The sequence below is a fragment of the Harpegnathos saltator genome, unplaced genomic scaffold (assembly GCF_003227715.2).
Source record: "Harpegnathos saltator strain DR-91 unplaced genomic scaffold, Hsal_v8.6 scaffold16, whole genome shotgun sequence".
NCBI classification, from domain to species: domain Eukaryota; kingdom Metazoa; phylum Arthropoda; class Insecta; order Hymenoptera; family Formicidae; genus Harpegnathos; species Harpegnathos saltator.
The window spans coordinates 1,560,453-1,581,459 of NW_020229939.1; the positions used below are offsets into that span (position 1 = coordinate 1,560,453).

The 21,007-nt window shown below is 49.0% G+C and overlaps 1 protein-coding gene across 2 annotated transcripts in view; it reads left to right on the forward strand.

Moving 5' to 3' along the window:
* sm (heterogeneous nuclear ribonucleoprotein L) overlaps positions 1 to 21,007 on the forward strand; it is a 240,406-nt gene that overhangs the window by 12,968 nt on the left and 206,431 nt on the right. For both annotated transcript variants that reach the window (XM_011140892.3, XM_011140899.3), the window contains exon 2: positions 19,031 to 19,074. In XM_011140892.3, coding sequence (XP_011139194.1) covers positions 19,031 to 19,074 — 44 coding nt within the window. The remainder of the gene's footprint in view (positions 1 to 19,030; positions 19,075 to 21,007) is intronic.

Here is a 21,007-nt window from a genome sequence, read left to right on the forward strand (position 1 = left end):
CCCGCCCGCCCGCTCGGAAACCCAGCGCTTTCTCGTCGATACGTCCGCAAAAGCGGGGGACTTTCACGCGGCCCTTGCTCGTCCAACGAATCCTGCATCCTGGACTGCTTTTGGCGGTAAAGAAGGACAAGCGCGGTGGCATATCACCGCGCGCGGCGACATGCAACAAGCGCGCAAGCAACTTCGGGCTCGTGGCTTCTAACCGAAGTTTGATTTATTTGTGACTCGAGCTTCTGCCCTCGGGAGAATACGAGATAGCGCTCCGTCCGTTATCGCAGAGAGGCCAGCAAAGTTAAGCAAAGCATTTTCAGACTAATAATGCCGTGAGTTTAGCCGACGACGACGAGGTGCCACGTGTGTGCGTGTGGGCGCGTTAAAAATGTAATATATTATGTAACGCCCCGTATACGTTTAACGTTTAACCCATAGCCGCGGAGGTCGCGGTTTAAGCTTCAAACCGTTCCTACGCTGGCACGTTGTGGCTCTCTCGCGCGGGGGGTCTTTCTGATTACAGAGGATTAATCCTTTGCGGGCGCATTATATCTGGATGTAGGTCGCGTTAGATGGGATTATTTCGAGGCAAATGCCGACGTGTGTGTATACATTCGCGTTGAAGACTATAAGATCCAACGGAGCAGCAGTTTTATGAAACTCACATACCGTCCGTAAATTTCGTTTAAATATCCCGAGTCTTATGGCAGTTATGAATCGAGACCGCTGCGATACGACTACGAAATGTGTTTGAAACAGAGAGAAAGAAAACGCTCTTGGCCATCGTCGTTAACGTATTCGTTATCGTGCATAAATTGAAAGTCGCTCGCTATATGGCTCACGTTATATTTTTAACTATGCCATATTCGAGATAGCTGCAGTTATTTATGCACGCATGAAATTTGTTAAGAACGCAAATTGAATATTTTACGTAATGTCACACACACATACACACAGACACGCTGAGATAAAAGTGTTTGGTATTTGTTATCATAGCGACATATTAAACATGAAAGAATTATAATCGGTAGGGCCATTTTTGCGATAAGCAGCGTCGCGGCCTTAGCTATAAGAGCTTAAATACGAATGCAAAATATCCTTTTTGCATGATTGGATGCCGCACAGAGTCTTTTCTAAATATATTATTCAGCGTGTATATACTACTATTGCTTGTTAGAACAAGATACACTTGACGTTGAAAGAAGTCGAAATTTTAGTCAGACCAGCCGTTTAGTCAAATTTTCTCCTCTCGATGCTTGCGTGATGCCGTTAGCAAACGTATTGAAATCACGAAAGAGTCGGCTCTCCGAGGCTCCGTTAAACAAGCGAGGGGAAAAAGCGGTATCGGTGATCTGAAATTTCGGCTTCCGCGCGAATCACGCGCGGAATTCACACCACCACCGGGGGGGGGGGGACCGCACGCTATTTCGAGGCGGAAGTCCGCGCTTTTTTCCACGCGCTCCTCGTTACTGCATTTATTTCGGTAGTTACGTGGGCCCGAAATAACCGGTACCGAAATAAAGTCACTCACCCTCGTTAACGGGCAGCTCCTTCCAGAAGCGGTCTCTTCGAAAAAGAAAAACGAAAAAATGCGCATTACGCAACACGCCCGGTCGCCTAAGATCTGTCCGCTCCCCCTTTGTCTTCATTTTCGGCACGGCTGGCGGGCGCGTCTTATTAATTATTTTTAACGCGTTAATTTCCCCGGTATCTTCTAATTAACTCCTATTGTCTCCTATTAATTTCCCGATAATAACACCAAGCGCCTCCCGAAAGTACGGCGGTAGAGTTAACTCTCTCTCACTAGGAATTATGCGTGAAAAGCATGTCGGAGGTAAAACCAAAATAGGAAATTATAATTGCGCGGTACGCGCGGATAAGTGATTGAGTAAATTTTGCAGAAATGGTCAATTATCCGAGTTATCTCGGTTATCCGTGCTCAAAGAATGCGTTCGGACGGAACGCGTTTTTCGTATCAGAGGTTATCACAGACATCATTTCTCGTCGTCTGAATTCCCGATTGGTCCCGAGTTCCGTTACGCGGGCCGACATCTCTTTTCGCGTGAAAACGTCACATCAACCGCTGCATCGAACTGCTCTTGACAGATTAGATATATACAGCCGATAAGCAGCGGCAATGAAACGAGAACCAAGAAATATCGCAAACTGCATTCACTTACAGCGGCTGTTTCGAACCCCAGTTGAGAAAATTGAGGTGATTAGCGGAAATTGCGACGTGCGGCAATAACGATCAAACATGCTCGCGTGTATTGTCTCCTGGCAAGAAAAGTGTTACCCGCGAGGAGAGAGCGTAGTCGACCGTAGCAACCTTGCGCTCTGCGCGTTCGCCGCGAATCCCCCCCTCCTCCCCGTTTCCTCATTTCCCGCGACGCGATTCTCATGTGAGCTCAAGGGGCGAGGGAGCCGGCAGAGAGAGAGAGAGAGAGAGGGCGGGGGCTTTCGCATTCTTAATCCGGCCGCGCCGCGGCGACTTTTAAAAAATCGAGACCGCGCGATTGTGATCTACATGCGAGGCGGATCTCGCGCGCGTCCGTCAGCGGCGTGTTTCCTATGCAGATTGCGAAAGGCGAGAGCCAGATGTGCGCGCTTGTAATCAATAGAGGAGCGCGCGGCGCGCGAGCTGCGATACGGTACCGGGAGAATTTTAAGCGCGAGCGTGTTTCCGCATGTGAATCGCGCTCTCTTTCTCCCTCTCTCTCTCTCTCTTTCTCTCTCTCTCTCGTCCAAGTCGCGGCGGGCATTTCCCCGTAAAAACGTGCAAACGCGATTTTCATTCTCCTCGCCCGCCCGCATTATCGTCTTCTTTTGCTCTCGTCGAATTAGACAGACGTGTGGCACGTGCGCGCACACGCACACGCACGTGGCCGACGCATAACCTGACGAATCCGCGACTCGCGAATCAGCATATATAAAGTGGGATTTTTTCGAACCGGCAGCACGTCGTATCAAGAGATCCGATCTTTCTGGATCTAGAAATTGCACTATAAGTGCGAGCGCGCGTCGCGAGTTATCCGGACGCGCATCTCGAACACCGAGGTTTTTCCCGTCCTTTTTTTTTCTTTTTCTGGAAGGAATGATATCCTTTGTTTACGCAGATTAATGCAAATTAACGCTAACCTATCCGATGATTTCTCGTTTGCTGCTTCTAACGACGTTTTTACGAGATGCACGGTGAATCATTCTGGTGTGGTGCGACCGGTGGCTGGCCTTGTGTCGTAACACAGTCGGGGAGGTGAAATCTGTTTTCCGTCATTATCGCTGAAATTTAAGCGAGATATCGCGTGCCAAAGAGGCAACGCGTTCTCCGCGCACCTAATCGAGTTTCCTAATCGCGGTGTCGGTATTTCTGCCGTCGAACGACGTATATCGTTGCAAAGAGAAAGGGAGAAAGGGGGGGGGGAGAGAGAGAGAATCGTCGCTGAGAGAGGCGTCGAGAGAGCGGCGATCTATAAAGATCGACAGCACGTAACGTACGCTTTTCGAGATAAGAGGATTATCGTGCGGTATCTTTTGTAAGCTACAGTTTCCACAGCCAGCGCGCGACATTTCGAGTTGTGGCAATCTCGGCGGAGGTGGAAAGGACGTGCCGAGGAAAGGATCCGATGTCGTATGTGCATCGGGGCCGCTATCGCGTAGCGTGGCGTAAGATCTTCTCGTTTGAAAATTCACCGCCCGACGTTTCCGTTTTCACGTAACGAGAAATGTCTCTCGCTTGCTCATCGCACGTGAGCGTCGATCAGCCGCGCTCGAATATCTCCGTTATTTTGGCCGTGAAAATGTGGCGACTTTCTCGCGAAAACCGGCGCTTGAACGCTCTCCATTGCCTCCCGCCGGGAATAATTGGATCGATTTTGCGTTACACTCGCCGAGTGAATAATCTTATTTCTACGTCGCCCCGTCATTTACACCGCAGCGCGTTCCGCGCAGTTTGTAACTTGCAATTTCCAAGGCACGCCGGTGGACTTGGAGCTAACTTCAGCTCTCAATAGCCCGCGAGTTCGATACGAAACTCGCGCGAATTTACGAAGAACTCGCGCCAGTTACCTTATCGCGCGCTGCGCGGCGCGCGATAAGGTTTTCGTAAGCGACAGCGTTTGACGACGGTGAATCAACGACGGTGGTTTTCTTGATAATTTAAAAATGGAACCTGACCTGGCGCTTGCAACACATATAAACAGAGAGGCGAAGCTACCGATATTATGACGGACGAACGAGTTTCATTAAAAAGTTTCGCATCTCTCCGTTCCCTCCGTTGCCGTCAGACCATTTCCATTCTCGCCCGTAAGGAAATGTGAAATAGAATCATCAGCGCAGGGCGTAAAGTAGTAAAACTGTACTTGCAGAGTACTTTCATGGCGGAGAACTCGATCTGCTGAAAGTCCTGTACACGCTTCAACTCAATTCTACTGTCCACGAAGTCAACATTGATTTAAACGGCCGTGATTTTAACTTCTTTTTTTCCCCCCTTTTACGATTCACCGCGTGGAACGTCGTTGCAACTTTCCACATTAATTGTCAACGATAAATCGTGCGTGTCGGAGTGAGTGTGACATACAGAGAAACGTGGAAATAGTAAGCACAGAAGAAAATTGACCAATCATGATCAGTCGTTTGCGGAGAGTAATCGAAGAAAAAAACTAATTAGGTTAAATTGACGATGAAGAAACTTAATAAACGCGCTTTGACTGGAGGGAACAGAATGTCCGCAAGATTTGGAATCACCCTCGCCGTCGAGCAATCGAGAAAACCTCATATCTCTCTTTTTCTTCCTCCCGTCGGGAGACGAGTCTGATTTATTCACTAGCACATTAAATCAACCCTTTAGTCTCACCCTCGCCTCTGTGCATTTTTATCTCTTTCTCCGTCTCTCGGCGTCTCGCGGCTGAAAATCTTCGCGGGCTGCATTTTTCGCTAAAAGGCATCGCGCGTGATCAAACGTCTCAAATTCGACGGGGAGATGGGGTGAAGGAAATCGAGTTATCCTCGATATCCGATCCTGGATCCTCCATATTGCGTGAAATCTCGTCTTACCGTCTCCTCTACTCCGTCCTCTAGCTCTCTCTTTTTCTCCTCGCCCCTTTCTCTCTCTCTCTCTCTCTCTCTCTCTCTCTCTCTCTCTCTCTCTCTCTCTCTCTCTCTCTCTCTCTCTCGGCCCTCCGTCGTCTCTCCTTTGTCAATGGGCGAACGTGCGCGCGTTACATCATAGAGAGGGAAGTTCGCTCCGCTTTCAGGAGTATTGCATTCCACCTCGGATGGACGCAGCCGCGTAACAACCGCACGCTCCTATATCTCCCGGACGTGAAAGTTTTCCGCCCCCTCTTTCCAGGCGCCGCCTCCCGCGAATAATACCCATCTACATATTTATGCGGCCGCCGCCGCGACGGAATGCATCGAATTTCGAAAGACATATGGTCGCACTCTGCTCCCCCCTCCCCCCTCTCTCTCTCTCTCTCTCTCTCTCTCTCTCTCGTCAACGACGACGCTTCGGCCGGATTAAAAAGAGCAGGTGCTCGTCGTCTGATTGCATTGGATTTAAATGTCGTCCGTTTCTTTACCCGTCCACACAGCGTACGGGAGCGCGCCTCATCTCGGCGTGTTCTCCATTAAATTAATATCCCAACTTTTAATATCGCGCACCGAATAGTGCGCCCCGAAGATTTCTCGTCGCATAAATCGCGCGGGCACAGAGCCGCGGCGAAATGTTTAGCGTTACGTTGAAGGCAGCCGCATTCCGGCGCATTCCATGTGCTTCCGCGAGGAAAGCGGCGAGTCCGGCAGAGCGCGGCACAAAAGCAGCTAAATTGCGCGGCGCGTGCGACATTTACCATCTAATTATTTCCGGCGCTGGCCGATTCGGGCCATTAGTTCTTTTTTCGTGTTTGGCTTGACGCCGGTTTACATCGCCTCCGGGCGCCAGGGCCGGTGATTCTCGCGCGCAATCCCGGAGTCAACTCTGTCGCTCCGTCGTCCTTGTCGTTTTTCGTTATCGTTCGTTTGCACAAAACGGAAGGAACGAGTAGCGGCGACGTGGCTATACGCGCTGCGAACATTTACAGCGCACCGGGATTAAGGCCGGCGCGCGCGTGACGTTAGTCGGCGCGAAATTAGAACGGCGAGGCGCGCACCTTCGGCACTTAATGACGCTCGCTTTTCGCCTTTTCGATTCGCCGTCGCCGCGCCGCGCCGTGCCGGTCGCGCGTCGTTCCTTTAATGAGGCGCGTCGTGCCGTCGTCGTATACCGGTTTTTCCCACGTTGCGTTCAAAGCACGCCGAAGCAGCTGACTGATCTTTGCGAATAACGAGATAGGACAAGGGAGAGAGAAGGAGAAAAGAGGGAGGTATAAAGCTGCCATGCGACGCGAAATACGAAATCGAGTAAGTGCACCTGAGATCGTTACGAGTGTCATCTCGTGAGTCTTTCCGACATTTCCGCCGCAAAGAGCCTTACACGGTAAAATGTCTCTCCGCGAGGAAGAAGCTTTCTCTGCGATAAACGCGAGAGAACGAGAAAGAACCGATTAGATATTTAGGGACTCGCGGAACGTCGCCGACGCGTGCGAGCGACTTTTCGCATAGGAATTTCAGAGCCCGGATTGGAATTCCGACCAAATCACCTCCTCCCTCCCCCTTCCCTCCCCCCAAGTGCTTTTCTGCCAAGTCGATTAACTTTGCCGAGCTACTGTGAAGAGCAAACAATATGCATTCTCGGGTTTCTCGCACGAGAGGCGATTATCGCTGTATAATTTTTTTCTTCTCTCTCTCTCTCCCTCTCTCTGTGTCTGTCTGTCTTCTCTCTCTCTCTCTCTCTCTCTCTCTCTCTCTCTCTCTCTCTCTGTGTCTGTCTGTCTCTCTCTCTCTCTCTAAAAATAACGAGGTCCGATTTTACGAGACCGTGATGCCGGATTCGCTTGCTGTCTTCGTTCAAGTCCGTGACGCTTTGACGAACTATTTAGGTGATTCTAAATAACGTCCAGCCGACCATTTCGTCACGGCGAATTGATTCTGAACGCAATTATTAGAGCAGAACAATGCACGTCGCCAGTGCGCGCGCGCCGGAGTGGACTTAATTTCTCTTTTTCTCGAATACCAGCGAGACGGCTCTGATGTTCAAGACAGAGTCCGTCCGTCGTCGAACGACGTTTCCTGGCTTCGGAGATCGCAGCACAAATATTTCAGGCACGCCTCTCGAGCACTCGCATTCGCGCTCCGTATTTGCGCTGAACACGAGAACGCCGTTTGATGATTTCTTTTGTTTATTTGCATTTCCACCCCGTCGCGAAGTCGCCGATCCGATTAAAATACACGTTTTCCTTCGCCGGCTGGTTCTTAAGTTTGTGCGCTTATGCATTTTTCTCTCTTTATTACTCTCACTGCGTTTCTCTTCTTCGGTTAATCCATATCAGCGAGAGAGAAAGGGAGAGAGGGAGGAAAAGAGAAGAAAATTAAAACCATGGGGGAGGAGGGTTATTCACGAGAAAATATTGCTTTTGAAGCATTATCGATTTGCTATAAATTTGGAAGAAGCACTCTCCTCGTGTCATGAGCAGATTGCAATGTCGACACATCTCCGATATAGCTCTTCGGCTCGAATATAATTTTGCCTTTCGCGTTTACCTTGCATTTAATGTCATTGTAAACTGAAGAAACATGATACGAGCGATTATTAGAGGTAGCTCGCAGTATCGTCATAGGATAGCAGTGTCACGTTATATTATCTGCTTTATTAAATTATCGTGTTTGTGCGCGCGCGGTTCAGCGAAGTGATAATTCGGTAGTTAATTATTAAGTTGCTGTGACGCAATCGCTAGATAGATTATGGACGTGAAAATATGGACGTTGCGATAATGTGGTCCCCGAAGCGGACGCGCGCGTTTATCCGATTTAACGCTCGCCTAACTTTCGCACACGCGGCTCGCGATTTTGCGTTCACTTGGAGGTTAACGTCGTAAAACAACCCGCGTGGAAAATTTCGTGGAATTTAATTGGAACTTGTATCCGAGATCCGTCGAGATTTAGATTCTAATTGAAAGTGTAATGTTTCAAACATGCGATCCTAAATGTCAATCTCAGAGCTGAGAAGACACTTTTTCCTCGTCTTCAAATTTACATGAGATTTTTTAATTTTTTATTCTATTGCATACGCTAGTTGTGATACAAAATTGGGATTGCCGGTTCGATAGCGTATCGACTGAGAAACAACACTGAAATTCCGATTCTAAACAGAGAAACCATGTTTGGGATAAGAATGAGATCGTGCGACCAATTTCGGGGGACAAATTTGAGAATTTTCGTCGGAGTCTACGCGATACGTGCGGGAAAATTCTGAGAAATGTGCAAGGGGAGAGGAATAGTTCAAGGGCTCATGGTTGAACGCGCGACTTATATACGGGCGATTTCTTCCCCCTTTCCCTCCCCTCTCTCGGAATCTCGCAAGAAGCGAGATACAGGTTATACAGGGTGCTAAATTTCAAACGTAACAGGTAAAAAATGTCGAAAACTATGAAAGATATTGAAAAAAGCTAAAACACGTATTCCATGATTTCGAAGGGGAAAGAGAATGACATTATCAGTTTTTTATTTGGAGGGCATTTTCAAGGTCAGTTGAAGGTCAACTTAATTTTTTAAAATAGAAAGCCCAATTTTTTATTATATCTTCTTTTCCTACCAATTAATTTTAACAACTTTTGAAACTTTTAATTTTTTCTTTGCCAAATATTTTTTGAAATATTTAAGGAAAACTTGATAACCTTTTCAACATTTAACTTACGACATCTCGCTAACAACTATTCGTCGAAAGAAAAAATAGTATTAGACTTTTTTTACCTTATTTACTATCAAGAATGTATTACTATAATAGTGCGCTAACTTTTGTTAACTTATCGACCTTTGGAAATTTCAAAATCATTAAAAGTTTCAAAATTAACAAAAGTTAGGGCATTATTATAGTAATATATTCTTGACAGTAAATAAAGTAAAAAAGTCTAATATTATTTTTTCTTTCGACGAATAGTTAGCGAGATATCGTAAGTTAAATGTTGAAAAGGTTACCAAGTTTTCCTTAAATATTTCAAAAAATATTAGGCAAATAAAAAAATGCTTCAGACAAAAGTTGTTCAAATTAATTGGTAGAAAAAGAAGATATAATAAAAAATTGGGCTTTCTATTTTAAAAAATTAAGTTGACCCTCAACTGACCTTGAAAATGCCCTCCAAATAAAAGACTGATAATGCCATTCTCTTTCCCCTTCGAAATCATGGAACACGTGTTTTAGCTTTTTTTAATATCTTTCACAGTTTTCGACATTTTTTACCTGTTACGTTTGAAATTTAGCACCCTATATATTAAAGAATTCATTCTCTCGGAATGCAAATTTCCGGACGGAGACTTCAATTTCTATACAACGCGAGAGAAAGGAGAGAATTATCGCGGCGAAAGGCGAAGTTTAAGAGCGAATTGGGAATCGTCGTCGGGCCGGCCGCGTGACAGTAGCGGCGCGCTCGCGAACTTGACGGCGGCGAGGATTAAAAGCGCCGCGAAATCGCGGAAACTTTCCGCCGTTACGGTCGCACGGCGTAGCGTAGTAAGCGCGGCGAGGCGGGAGTTCCGCTGTGCTTTTTGAAGGGTAAGTTCGTAGTTCGCGCTTTCGCCCCTTCCCCTCAGGCTCCCTCGTCGCCCTTTTCCCGCCGGCGCCAAGATGTGAGAAGATACCAGCTGCTCGACTGCTAAATTAATGCGAAATGTACGAAAAGTTTCGTCCCGCCGCCGCCGCCGCCGTCGCCGCCGCCGTCGTCGTCATCATCATCAACGACGACGACGACCGTCGCGCGGCGGGAGGCCCGTACGTAATTCATAGCCGACAAGATAATTGGGGCACGGCGATTGCACACGTGCGAGTGCGTGCACTCGAGGGAACTCGCGCGAGTGCTCCGCGCGTCGGACGCCCGTCGTGGCGCGACAGTGTATGTGTGTGTATGTGTGCGCGCGCATTTTCCAAGAAATCGCATGTGCCATATCACTATTTATCCGCGCGATTCATTTGCTGCACAGCGCGCATCGCGCTCGTTACGTTTTATTACGTGTTAATTCACCCCGGGGAAATATACGTCGCCCGCGCGAAATAACTCGCGTGACGCGACTTATTAACGTTAAGCCGGCGTGAATGATTAAAGCGTCGAGGAAATGGCGTTCCTTTCGTATTTTCTCTCTTTCTCTCTCTCTCTCTCTCTCTCTCTCTCTTTCCCTTTCTCTCCTCTTTTATACCCTTCCCCTTTTCTTTTCCCCGTCGGCTTCCTCCTCGCGACCGATGGCGGTGACGACGGCAGAAACTGATCGTCGCCGCACGCCTCGGTGGTCGCGCTCGTGACTTCCGCGCGACATTCCAGAAATAGACGCGCTCTCATCGCGATCGGGAGAATACACCGTGACAAATTGAGGAGATAATCTCGATCGTGTCGATGTCTTATCTCGCGTAACGGTCCCAAGCTCCCGTTGTAATGTATTGCTGCCTGTTAGTCACTGCCACGCTCGTCTCGAGAAGCGATTCTTTACGAACGTGGAAGTAGAATTTCATCGAATTAGCATGAGCCTCCTCTGTATCTCTTCTTCCTGTCTTCTCTTCTTTGCGCGACGAATCGCCAGATTCGAGCGAGACCTCTGCTCCACCAATCACCTCCGCGAACCGAGCGCGAGATCGCGAGACCGTTGGGAGGAATATGTCGTTTTGCGGCGGAAAACGGAACTTGCGCGGTGCCGCGAGCGGAAATTCACCCGCGCGAATCACAGGAATTTCCTCCCCTCCGGCCGGAATGCGCTTTTTTCCGCTTTTGCATTTTTTACGTCTCTCCGTGCGTGTTCTTTTTTCGTCGGGACAATGTATGTCCACCGATTAGTCTGGCGAGCAGCGTGGCCGGGGAAAATGCGCAATTTCTCGCGATCGGTCATCGCGATAAGAGATGCAATTCGCGAGCGAGTGTGATGGAGTAGCACACGCGAGGCGGTCTCTCGCGCGAACTCGTTCCGGCGCGTGGATGACTGCCGGGTGCGAAACTCTTTAAAGGCTCCACTTATCGGAATCTCGATAACACCCGTGGGAGCGCGAGTGCAGGACGGCGGAGTGTAAACTTGCTTAAGGTTTCTTGGCAAATTTCATTCCGGAAAGTTCACATCGCTCTCGAGAACGCTCGAGACTGAGGCAAATTAAATGTTAACTGCCCCTCCGCCCCCCGTCTCTCCTCCGAAAGACGCGGCCGCGAGTTCTTTCATGCGGGTTATTCTCGTTTCCTTAATACAATTACACGGCGGACAGCGATTCGAAAGAATTACCACTCCTTCGCCATTCGTCCGAAGAGAAAGGAGCAGAGGAGAGAGAGAGAAAGAGAGAGAGAGAGAGAGAGAGTCGGAGCATTCTAAATCGTAAAAATAGCTCTTTCGCTGCGCGTCGTTTAGTTTAGGGATTTGAGAAAGGTGAGCTCTCGTTCGCTCTATCAGAACGCTGTCTTCTCATTCCATTTTATCACCGACAAGCAGCAGCGCGGAGCGGTGACGGCAGTCGCGGACGAAATTAGAACTGGACGTGAAATCGCTCGCGGCCGCTCACTCGTGACTTGAATTTGTGTTAACGGGAACGATAACATGCTTCGCTCGCTGGAGCGATAGCGTATCCATCGCGCGAAAGCAGCGCTCTGTATCATAAATTGATTGCGACGTGCGCGCGCATAAGGCTCGCGTTGCGATATTAGCGTCTATTCTCTTCCCGGTCAATGCTCTAACCGATCTAGCGGCGGTTAGAACAAATCGAAGCGAGCTACTAAGGCACAGGGGCAGACGAATGGGTCTCTCTCTCTCTCTCTCTCTCTCTCTACGGCCGAGGAGAAAGTCGATTGGCCGCGTGCCAGCCACGCGCTGATAAAGAGATCACAAACAAGAACAACTCGATTTTGTAACGAGCCCGAAAGCGAACAAGTTGTCGGGGCGATCCTGCGTGGAAAATTCGAGCACGCGCGCGACGCCCGCGAATCGCGTTGGAAAAATCTGCCCTCGTCGTCTTCGCGCTCTTTCCTTCTGCTTGGTATATTTTATTTTTTTCTTTTTTCGAGAGCGATGAGATATTGTGAGGAGTACTGGCGACTTTTCTGGCGCGTTAGTCGCGCGCGTATATCCAATACCTCCTCGTGCAGAATGCCGACCGTATTTATGAGGATTTTCTTCGACTCGTTTTGGGATTTTACGTACAGAACCGAGCTCATTATTATTGTATAAATGCGCGCGTTCTCGAGCACTCTCGGAATGTGTGGAACGTCGTATATGTCGCTCTCCGTTTTTTTCCCGTCGGCTTTCGGGAAACTCGCCGATCACGAGAAGAATCTTTGTGCCTCGCGTGAGATACGATTTAAAACAAACACCGGCCCACCGAGATTCGTGCGAGACGGGACTCGCGAGGACATGGAAAAAAAAGTGTCCAACGGTGATTTTCTCTCTCTCTCTCTCTCTCTCACCTGCCAACGCGCGGCGAACTCGCTCGATACAGAGATTTGAGCAGCGCGCCACGTCGATGTTTACATCGCCGCGCGGCGGCTTTTTTTCGAGCGAACAGCGCGGTTGGGGGCATCCATTGAGCGCGCGTAAAGCACGTGTTTGGTCGCGCGCCAATGAACAGTTATGTTTATAACAACGTATGACGGATCTGCGTGGCATTCCGCCTCGTAACGGCGATACTATGCGCGAGTTATAGGACACGACGACGGAGGAGGCCTCGCGCTCGTCGCAGACCTGGCTCGTCGAATATTCCCTCTCTCGCTCTCTCTCTCTCTCTCTCTCTCTTTCCCCCCCCTCTCCCTCCCCCGCTCTTCCTCGGGAGCTCTCGCTTGGCCGTCCGCCCGTGCGGATTCTTTGCCGCTTCGCATGATATTCTTTTTCGACACGGCCGTTCGGGCGCGACATTTGGCAAGTCGCGGCGTACAGCGACGCCGCGTCGAAGAATTAACGAGCGATCGCGGACGATAAATCATTAAGCACGCCGAGCAGCGGCGGCCGCGCCGCTCGAGTTTCTCGCTCGCGGCTCGCGTAACGATAGGCGTGTTTCGTTCTGGCCAAGTGCTCCTCTTTCCATGCAGCACCACGGACGGTCGATGGCACGGCCGCACGGCGTTCTCCGCCGCCCCGACGTCTTCGCGCGGAGAGAAGAAGAAATCGCGAGTTCACGCGAAGCAACGTGCGATACGTGCGAACACGCCTTGGTTGAGAGAAGAGCACCGGAATTCCCGCTTCTCCACCACGACGTCACGCTGATTTCCGTTGATTATTTATTTCAATGTTTGGCTAAACTTTCAAGCACCAAGTAGGCGGTCGAATAATAACGCGATGGCGTGTTTGTCAGCTCGACTCGCAGTCGACTGTATGTTTAATCTGTGTGTACCTTTATGGCTACCGCGTGATGTGTTAAAGATTGAATTTGGCTCGTAAGGATCAGAAATTCGTTCATTTATAAAAGGCATCATCTGGTTCAATATATTAAACAACAAAAATAAAAGAAACACATTAAGCAAATAAAAGTTAAAATAAACAAATAAGAAGGGATAAGAGAGAGAGAGAGAGAGAGAGAGAGAGAAAGGAAACAAAAGAAAAACACGCTTGCCTAACTTTTCCATCTCGCCGTTCGCAAACAATAGAGGCGAGCGCGAGATGAATTCGGAAACTTGCAATTGTGTTAATTAAGCGAGCTCCGAGGCTGATCGGGAAGGTATCTTCGGCAGATGCAATAGCTCTCACGATGATTGAGTCTCCGAATTTGCGCTACGAGTGCGAGTAATCAGTGGGATCGGCGCGACGAGAGGCAGGGAGAGAAAAAGAGAAAGAGAGAAAAGCTCTGTTAATCTCGCGTCCTGGATTCCCTCTTTCTTTTGGAGACCGAGTTAACGGCGCTTCTTGCCGGCAAGCCGGCAAGAATTCGTGTTTTACACTCGCATAATTGCCGCTTTGCAATAGGAAGAATAGGCGCTTATTAAGTCGCGCACATTCGTCACGACCTTATTATTATTCACCGTGACAGCGTTCTCGCGAGCCGGACAAAAGAATCCGACGATGGTGACTGATCAGATAATATGCACGTTGATGGCTACTAATATCGATAATAGATACTGCGATAATAGGACGAGAGGGAAAAAGGGGGGCAGAGAGAGAGAGAGAGAGAGAGAAGACGGCCGAGTTAGAGCGACGAGGAATATCATCGATCTATTCCGCGTAGATAGCTTCCTTCTATCAACAGAAGGCACTTAATGGCACAACATTAGACTCTTTTGAAGATGATAAATATTCATCCTCGACACTCGCGATCTCGCGATAGAAAGTATATAAACGCTCGTTGACTCCGCCGCGTTCGTTACGACTTCATTATTCAGCAAGGAGAGGGACACGGCGAGAAGTGTATATACGATACACTCGGGACCGACTCGCTTTTCCACGTAGAAACAAATGACGGCGGTCTCGTCACAGTCACACACACACACACACACACATCACTTCGTTTCATTCGACTTCATTTCGCCGGATCCTTAGCGAGTCCGCGGATTCATGCGCGATCGCGCGACTCTTGTCACGCGTCCGTGGCGTCGACATTGTCTTTGTTTGCCTCTACCGAGTCGTCATGGTCTTGTGACATCTTTGTTCTTGCACAGTGCCGCGCGCGATAGCGAAACACCTGGCGTGCTCTCGAAGGAAACGTAGCGGCGATAGATGGTGGTGGCAGGGTCCTCGGGATTTTATCTCGTCACTCACACACGGGATCTTTGCGGAGGCGAGTTCGATTCTTCCCGGGGAAATATAAAAGCTGTTCTTTTCAGCTCAACTGAGAGACAGACCCGCTTCTTCCTTCCTGCCTCCCTCCCTGCCTCCCTCGACGCTGCGTCGCGGCATGCACTTGTTCCGCTCTAAAGGCGAGAAGTGCAATCCAGTTCAGCTAACGAGAACAGACCTATACACGCAGGCACAATTTTTCCGCGAGATATTTAGGCCTGTTCTCTCCAGACTGGTGCTGGAGACTGGTGCTGCCGCGCTGGAACTTGCCCCTACATCGTATACCCCTCGACGCTGCGTCATACACTTGCTTCACTCTAGAGACGAAAAGCGCGAGAGCTGGTTCTGCTGAAAAGAACGAACTCATTGACACTGACTCATTCGTGCACTACGAAAGAGCCACAGCAGCTTGTCCGTCTAAGGTGTGCTCATATTTACTCGAAACTCGTATGCTCGTATTATTATATTTGAGGATGATGAGGGCAACTATTTTGCATATGGTACAAATGTCCACGCGATACGGTTCAGAGGACGTCCGAGCAAGCTATTATCGATTAATCGACCACGCGATGCAGCACGGTATGTTAATCGATGAACTGTTCTCTCTCCGTCTTGAATCTTCTAACTGAAAGGTTCGAGCAATTGCTGGACTCTCGTCGCTTGCCATCTTCCTTCGAGAAATATTTTCCTTCCATCAACGTAAGGAAAGCAGAGTCGGAGTCGCGGTGCGGCGCGAGTACTTTCGCGAGTCTTCTTCCCCCCGAGCCTTGTACTCGGCGCGTCAGATTCAGAATCGTCCGTCCGTCTCCTCCGCGTCCGCGTGAATCAGATGTAATTTGCGGAGCGGCCGGCCAATCACGCCCGGATAATCAGGTCCGCGCTCGGCGCGCGCGGCTTTCACTCGTCGTCCGCGGTTCGCGGCAAAATCGCGGTGCGCGCGCGAATGAATTATTTAGTCGCGACGAGCGACACGTCACGCCGACGTACAAATGCCCGGCGCCCTCATGTTTTATTCAGCGGTTGCCGTTGCGCGCATTACGCGGTATGAAGCGAGCTAGACGCTCAGGGATTGACATTCTCGCGGGCGCGCGGGGCTGCGTGCTTGCGCGAGCTGGATTATATTCGGCTGTGCACAATGGCGCGCACATCGGCCATCGCCATCGCCATCGGCGGCGCGCGGCGCGGCGGAGAGTCTCGCGAGGATGAAAAATAGATCGACCTCGTCAATAATCCCGCTCGCGCTCGCGCTATATACACCTCTTTGTCGAACGCCTTTGTACGGCCCGATGTTGTATCAGCGCGTTCGCTTTTTAGCAGAATCGCTTGTCGAAACGCGAAGCATTTACGAGGACGCTCAGATCAGCGCGCGACGCGGGAAGATTCATGAGGCGGGCTCGCGTTCCTCCACCGCCGGCGCTACATTCTTCAACCCGGCTCTGTGGCCGAATTTTCTTGCGGTGCGCGCACCACAGCTATTGTTATTTCCACGCTCGATCGTCTTTCATGTCCTCCCGATCGATCCCGGAGAGAATCACCTGACGAGCGCTCTTAGAAACGAACGCGACGCGGAGAGAGAGATTCATGGCGCCGAGCGCGCGCGAGCAGTCAGTCACTTGTTACCCTCTGTCACGAATTACATTCTTAATTCCTTCAATACGAATTTGATTTATTTTCAAGAAATCTGTTCGTCTGTTTTACAATTCAGGTTCACAGATGGACCATCCGGCAATGTCGTTGAGACAGATATGTCCCGACAGGGTCCCGTACAGTTTTGTATGATGGGACATACCAGGTATGTAAATACGAAACCGGAATTTTTGTATGGAAAATACACGTTTATTGTATGAAAATGATAAAAACATATTTTATTCCAAGTATTGCCCATCGCTAGCTATACATTTTTCCCACCTGTTTGACAATTTGTGGATGCCACGCCAAAAAAACTGTTGCTCTTTTGAGGCAAACCAGTCATCGAGCCATTTTCGTAGATTTTCGTAAGAAGTGAAGCGCTGCTCAGCAAGTGCGTGTCCCATCGATGCAAATAAGTAGTAATCGGACGGAGCCAAGTCTGGTGAGTAAGCCGCTTGCGAAAGTATTTCCCGACTAAACGCCTCAATCGTTTCCTTCACCAGTTTTGCTGTGTGTGATGGTGCATTATCATGAAGCAAAATCACTTTGTGTTGCCTCTTTTGATATTCTGGTCGTTTTTCACGCAAAGCTTGATTCAAATCGATCATTTGTTGTCGGTAGCGTTCAGTATGAACGGTTTCGCCAGGTTTTAGCAGCTCATAATAGATCACACCCTTCTGATCCCACCAAACACAGAGCATTGTCTTCCGTCCATAGCGATTTGGCCTTGCAGTCGATGTCGATGGTTCGCCTGGAACCATCCACCCATGATCTTTTACGCTTAGGATTCTCAAAATATATCCACTTTTCATCGCCAGTCACAATTCGATGGAGAAATGAACTTTCTTTTGTACCTGACGAGCAGCATTTCGCAAGTGGTTTCTCGGTTTTCCTGCTGTCTTTCATTCAGTTCATGTGGAACCCATTTTCCCATCTTCTGGATCTTTCCCATGGCTTTGAAACGTATGGAGACGGCTTCTCGCGTCACATCAAATTGATCCGCGAGTTGTTGTTGCGTTTGAGCGTCATCCTCATCCAACAATGCTTGCAATTCGCTGTCTTCAAACTTTTTCGGTGGTCTTCCACGTTCTTCGTTTCTCACGTCAAAATCGCCACGTTTGAATTTTTTAAACCACTCAAAGCACTGTGATTTGCCAAGAGCATGCTCACCTTCGCGTGCTAAGCTTCGACAAGCATTCGATGCGATTCCGCAGCAGTTTTCTTCAAATGGTAACAGAAAATCAATGCTGTTCGCAAATCGTAGCTTCCAGGCACAAAATTCGACATGTTCCACGCTATTACAAACTATGCCGTTGTATGAAACTTGTATTGTTGTGAGTTGAAAATCTTTGTCAGATGTCAACAAGTGGAAATGGCGCCAATGACGCGGTTATGACGGTAACTATATTGACAGCTAGAGCCATCTATGGGCAAATTCCGGTTTCATATTTACAGACCTGGTATATATCTTGTTAATAATGAAAGGGTTAAACTCGTCTTGCCATGGGTGAGATTTCACCCCAGGCGAATTTTGTTTCGTTCTCATTAAATGTTAAATTATCCGCTGCGAACAATAACTTCTCTATTTTTCATTTAATATTCATCCATAAAAAACATTTAATTGTATGTTTGACTTTTTTAATTTCCCAAATAAAAAATGTACACCGGGGTGAAATTTCACCCATGACATCATTAACGTGATCTTCTTTCGATGGCAGCTTTTAAGGATTAAGCAAGCAGATGGCATATAGAAAACTTGAAGTAGTAAGCAAGTCGACCAATCGTAGGTGAACTGTAAACGCGTTTTGTTACGTTTTCTCAACTATGATTGCTTGATTTGCTTACTGCTTACGTCTTATCGCTTACCGTTGCTCCACGTGCCACGGCCCTTATTGTTCTTCCGGCTGTTCTCGGTGGTTGGAGAAACGAAGGGAATACGAGATCCCCCCTCCCCTTTCGCTACAGCAGCCCTTAATTGGACCCCGGCTAGGCGACGAGCTAGGAAAGAGCGGAGGGATCCTCGGCCGCGGGGAAATTGACTTTAAGCGACCATACCTCATACACACAGAGAGAGAGAGAGAGAGAGAGAGAGAGAGAGAGAGAGAGAGAGAGAGAGAGAGAGAGACCCTAAGGTGTCCCGCTGCACTATTTCCGTCCCGCTTTGGGTGCTGTCGTAAAAAGACGCGCGTGCAAGCGTATTAATAGACTGACCGAGCACACGCATCTGTGGTGACGGTGTAAAGTCGCGCGTACCATCGAAATTAAGCCAAAACCGCCGCGCGAATTCGCTCCCGGCACGAACGAGCGGCGGGCAGCGCGGGAGAGGAGAGGAGACGGCGGTGTAACACGTGTTGCTGCTGTGCGGCCGCGTGTCAAAAGGAAACGCCGCCGGGGCAAATTCGCGCTCTCGACTCGCGAGCGAACTCCGGCGGAGGGCGAGACGCGTTTTCGGGGCACCTCGTCGACCGACGAGAGTAGCCCGGAAGGGCTAAAGGCCGGATAAAAGCCATTAGCGCAGCCTTTCGCGAGTGCAGCGTGCGCGAATTGATGTCTCCGCGACGGAGTATTAACGATGTCCTGTTTTGTTTTTCTGTTGCAGAATCACGAGTACGGCGCGTATGGGGACGAGCCACGTCGTAAACGGTGAGTTGCAGTTATGCAGTCGTTGGCTGTGCGAGCGAAATGTCGACACACACACACACACACACACACACACACACATATTCGATAATTGCGCGAGAAGAGGCCAAGGCGATAGATATCGCTCGACAGACGGATAGATCGACGTCGTTATATTCGTCTTGGGGAGAAGAACGTTAATCGTACAGAGACCGTACAACCGACAAGAGTTTAAACGAAGAAGAAATAGGGAAGAGGGTGTGAGAGAGGGCGGTAGGAAGATGAGAACGGGAGATGGGGAGGACTTTTTCCGCTCGCGAGTGGAGCTTGATACAATGAGACTGCGGAATTATCATTATAGAATAATCTCCTTTAGCCGAGATATTGTTCCGGGGAGAACCGGGTGCGCGCGCGCGCGAGAATACTTTTCTCCCAATAGCGTACGCACGATTCTGCTCCTTCGCGTGACTGTCGGAATAAAAATAGCCCGCTGCTGGCCGTTAGCGATGACCGCGCGTTCTTATCTTATCGCGGAAAGTTTATCGGTATTATGCAGAGGATTTTCGAGCTTAATATCTGGCCGATGGCGGCGCGTCGTGCTTTCTCGCTTGACGTGCCCCGTGTCGCGATTCTCTGTTATTAACATCCGCAACTCGTCCGGCGCCAATCGCGGCGATTGTCTCACCGCGAAGAGAGAGAGAGAGAGAGAGAGAGAGAGAGAGAGAGAGAGAAAGAGAAAGAGAGATCGCCACTTAGCGTATAAGCGTTCATCGCAGTCAATCGCGTGCAACTCGCCCGCTGCGTCGCTCCCGATAAAGCGCGCTCGCGATGTAATTTCTTTCCTTTTTTTCTCATCAATAATGGTTCTCTCTGTAGAAGCCGGACCGCTCGCGCGCTACATATCTGTCTAATTGATTTCGAGATGCGAGGACAAGCCGGCGGCCGTTCTTGCGGGAATACTTTCTCATTCGTGCCGGCTGCGCGATTGCAGCATCGACGCGCTATTAAGGGGACGCTCGAGCGTGGAATTGGATGCTCGATAAGCGATAAGCGCCAAGACGCGGCCTATACATCGCGACGTCGAAAATTAATTAAAACGACCGGTCTCGTCGAAGTTTGATCCTGCGCCGCGCCGCGTTCTCTCTCCTACGCTTCGACTTTAATAATAAGAAGTTAACTCGAGCATTGAGCGTGATTCAATCCGGCGGGCAATCCGATAGCGAATGATATCCGCTGCGCAAAGTCGCGTCCGTCGGCAAAGCGAATCCGAAGCCGGCGGGCGGTCGCGAAATCGACGTCGCAGATATCAATGTCGAATAATCAGTAATAGACGCAAGAGAACAATGGCAGTTTAAACTCGTGTAATGGTTCTTTTTTTCTTGTTACCACCGATCGTTCGAGGTGAACATTTGTGAGCGAGACGATTTGTGATGAAAATAGAAAAACCTTCTGCATATTTTACACGTTAAGTAACGCTTGTATTTCTTAAACGCCTTAAAAGTGTTGGCGATAACAGAATAGCGTATGAAGCCCCCCGATAAACTCGTCACTTTGTAGAAATAGCAAACGGAGAGTTATCAATTTTATACATTAGTTATCATTGGCTCCTCATTCTGCTCGAGATTGGAATATCAGACTCGAATGATTAGATTCGTTAATGCGATAATCAGATTCAAAGGAAAACACATGCCTCGCCTCCCGACTAGAAATTTATCCTATGATCCTGATTAGGTTAACCTCATTTGGACATCAGGTGACAATAAGATAATACTATCGGGTCCTAGTAAGTCATGTAACGCAGCGTGGATATCAGGACCTTATTAAGGATTCATAGTCAGATCCTTATTGAGTTACCTCATGGAATCCTTATTACGTTTTTTTTTTTTTTTTTTTTTTTTTTTCAAATTATGGCTCCTGATTACTCGCCACTGCTATATTGGATGATGACATTAGAAAT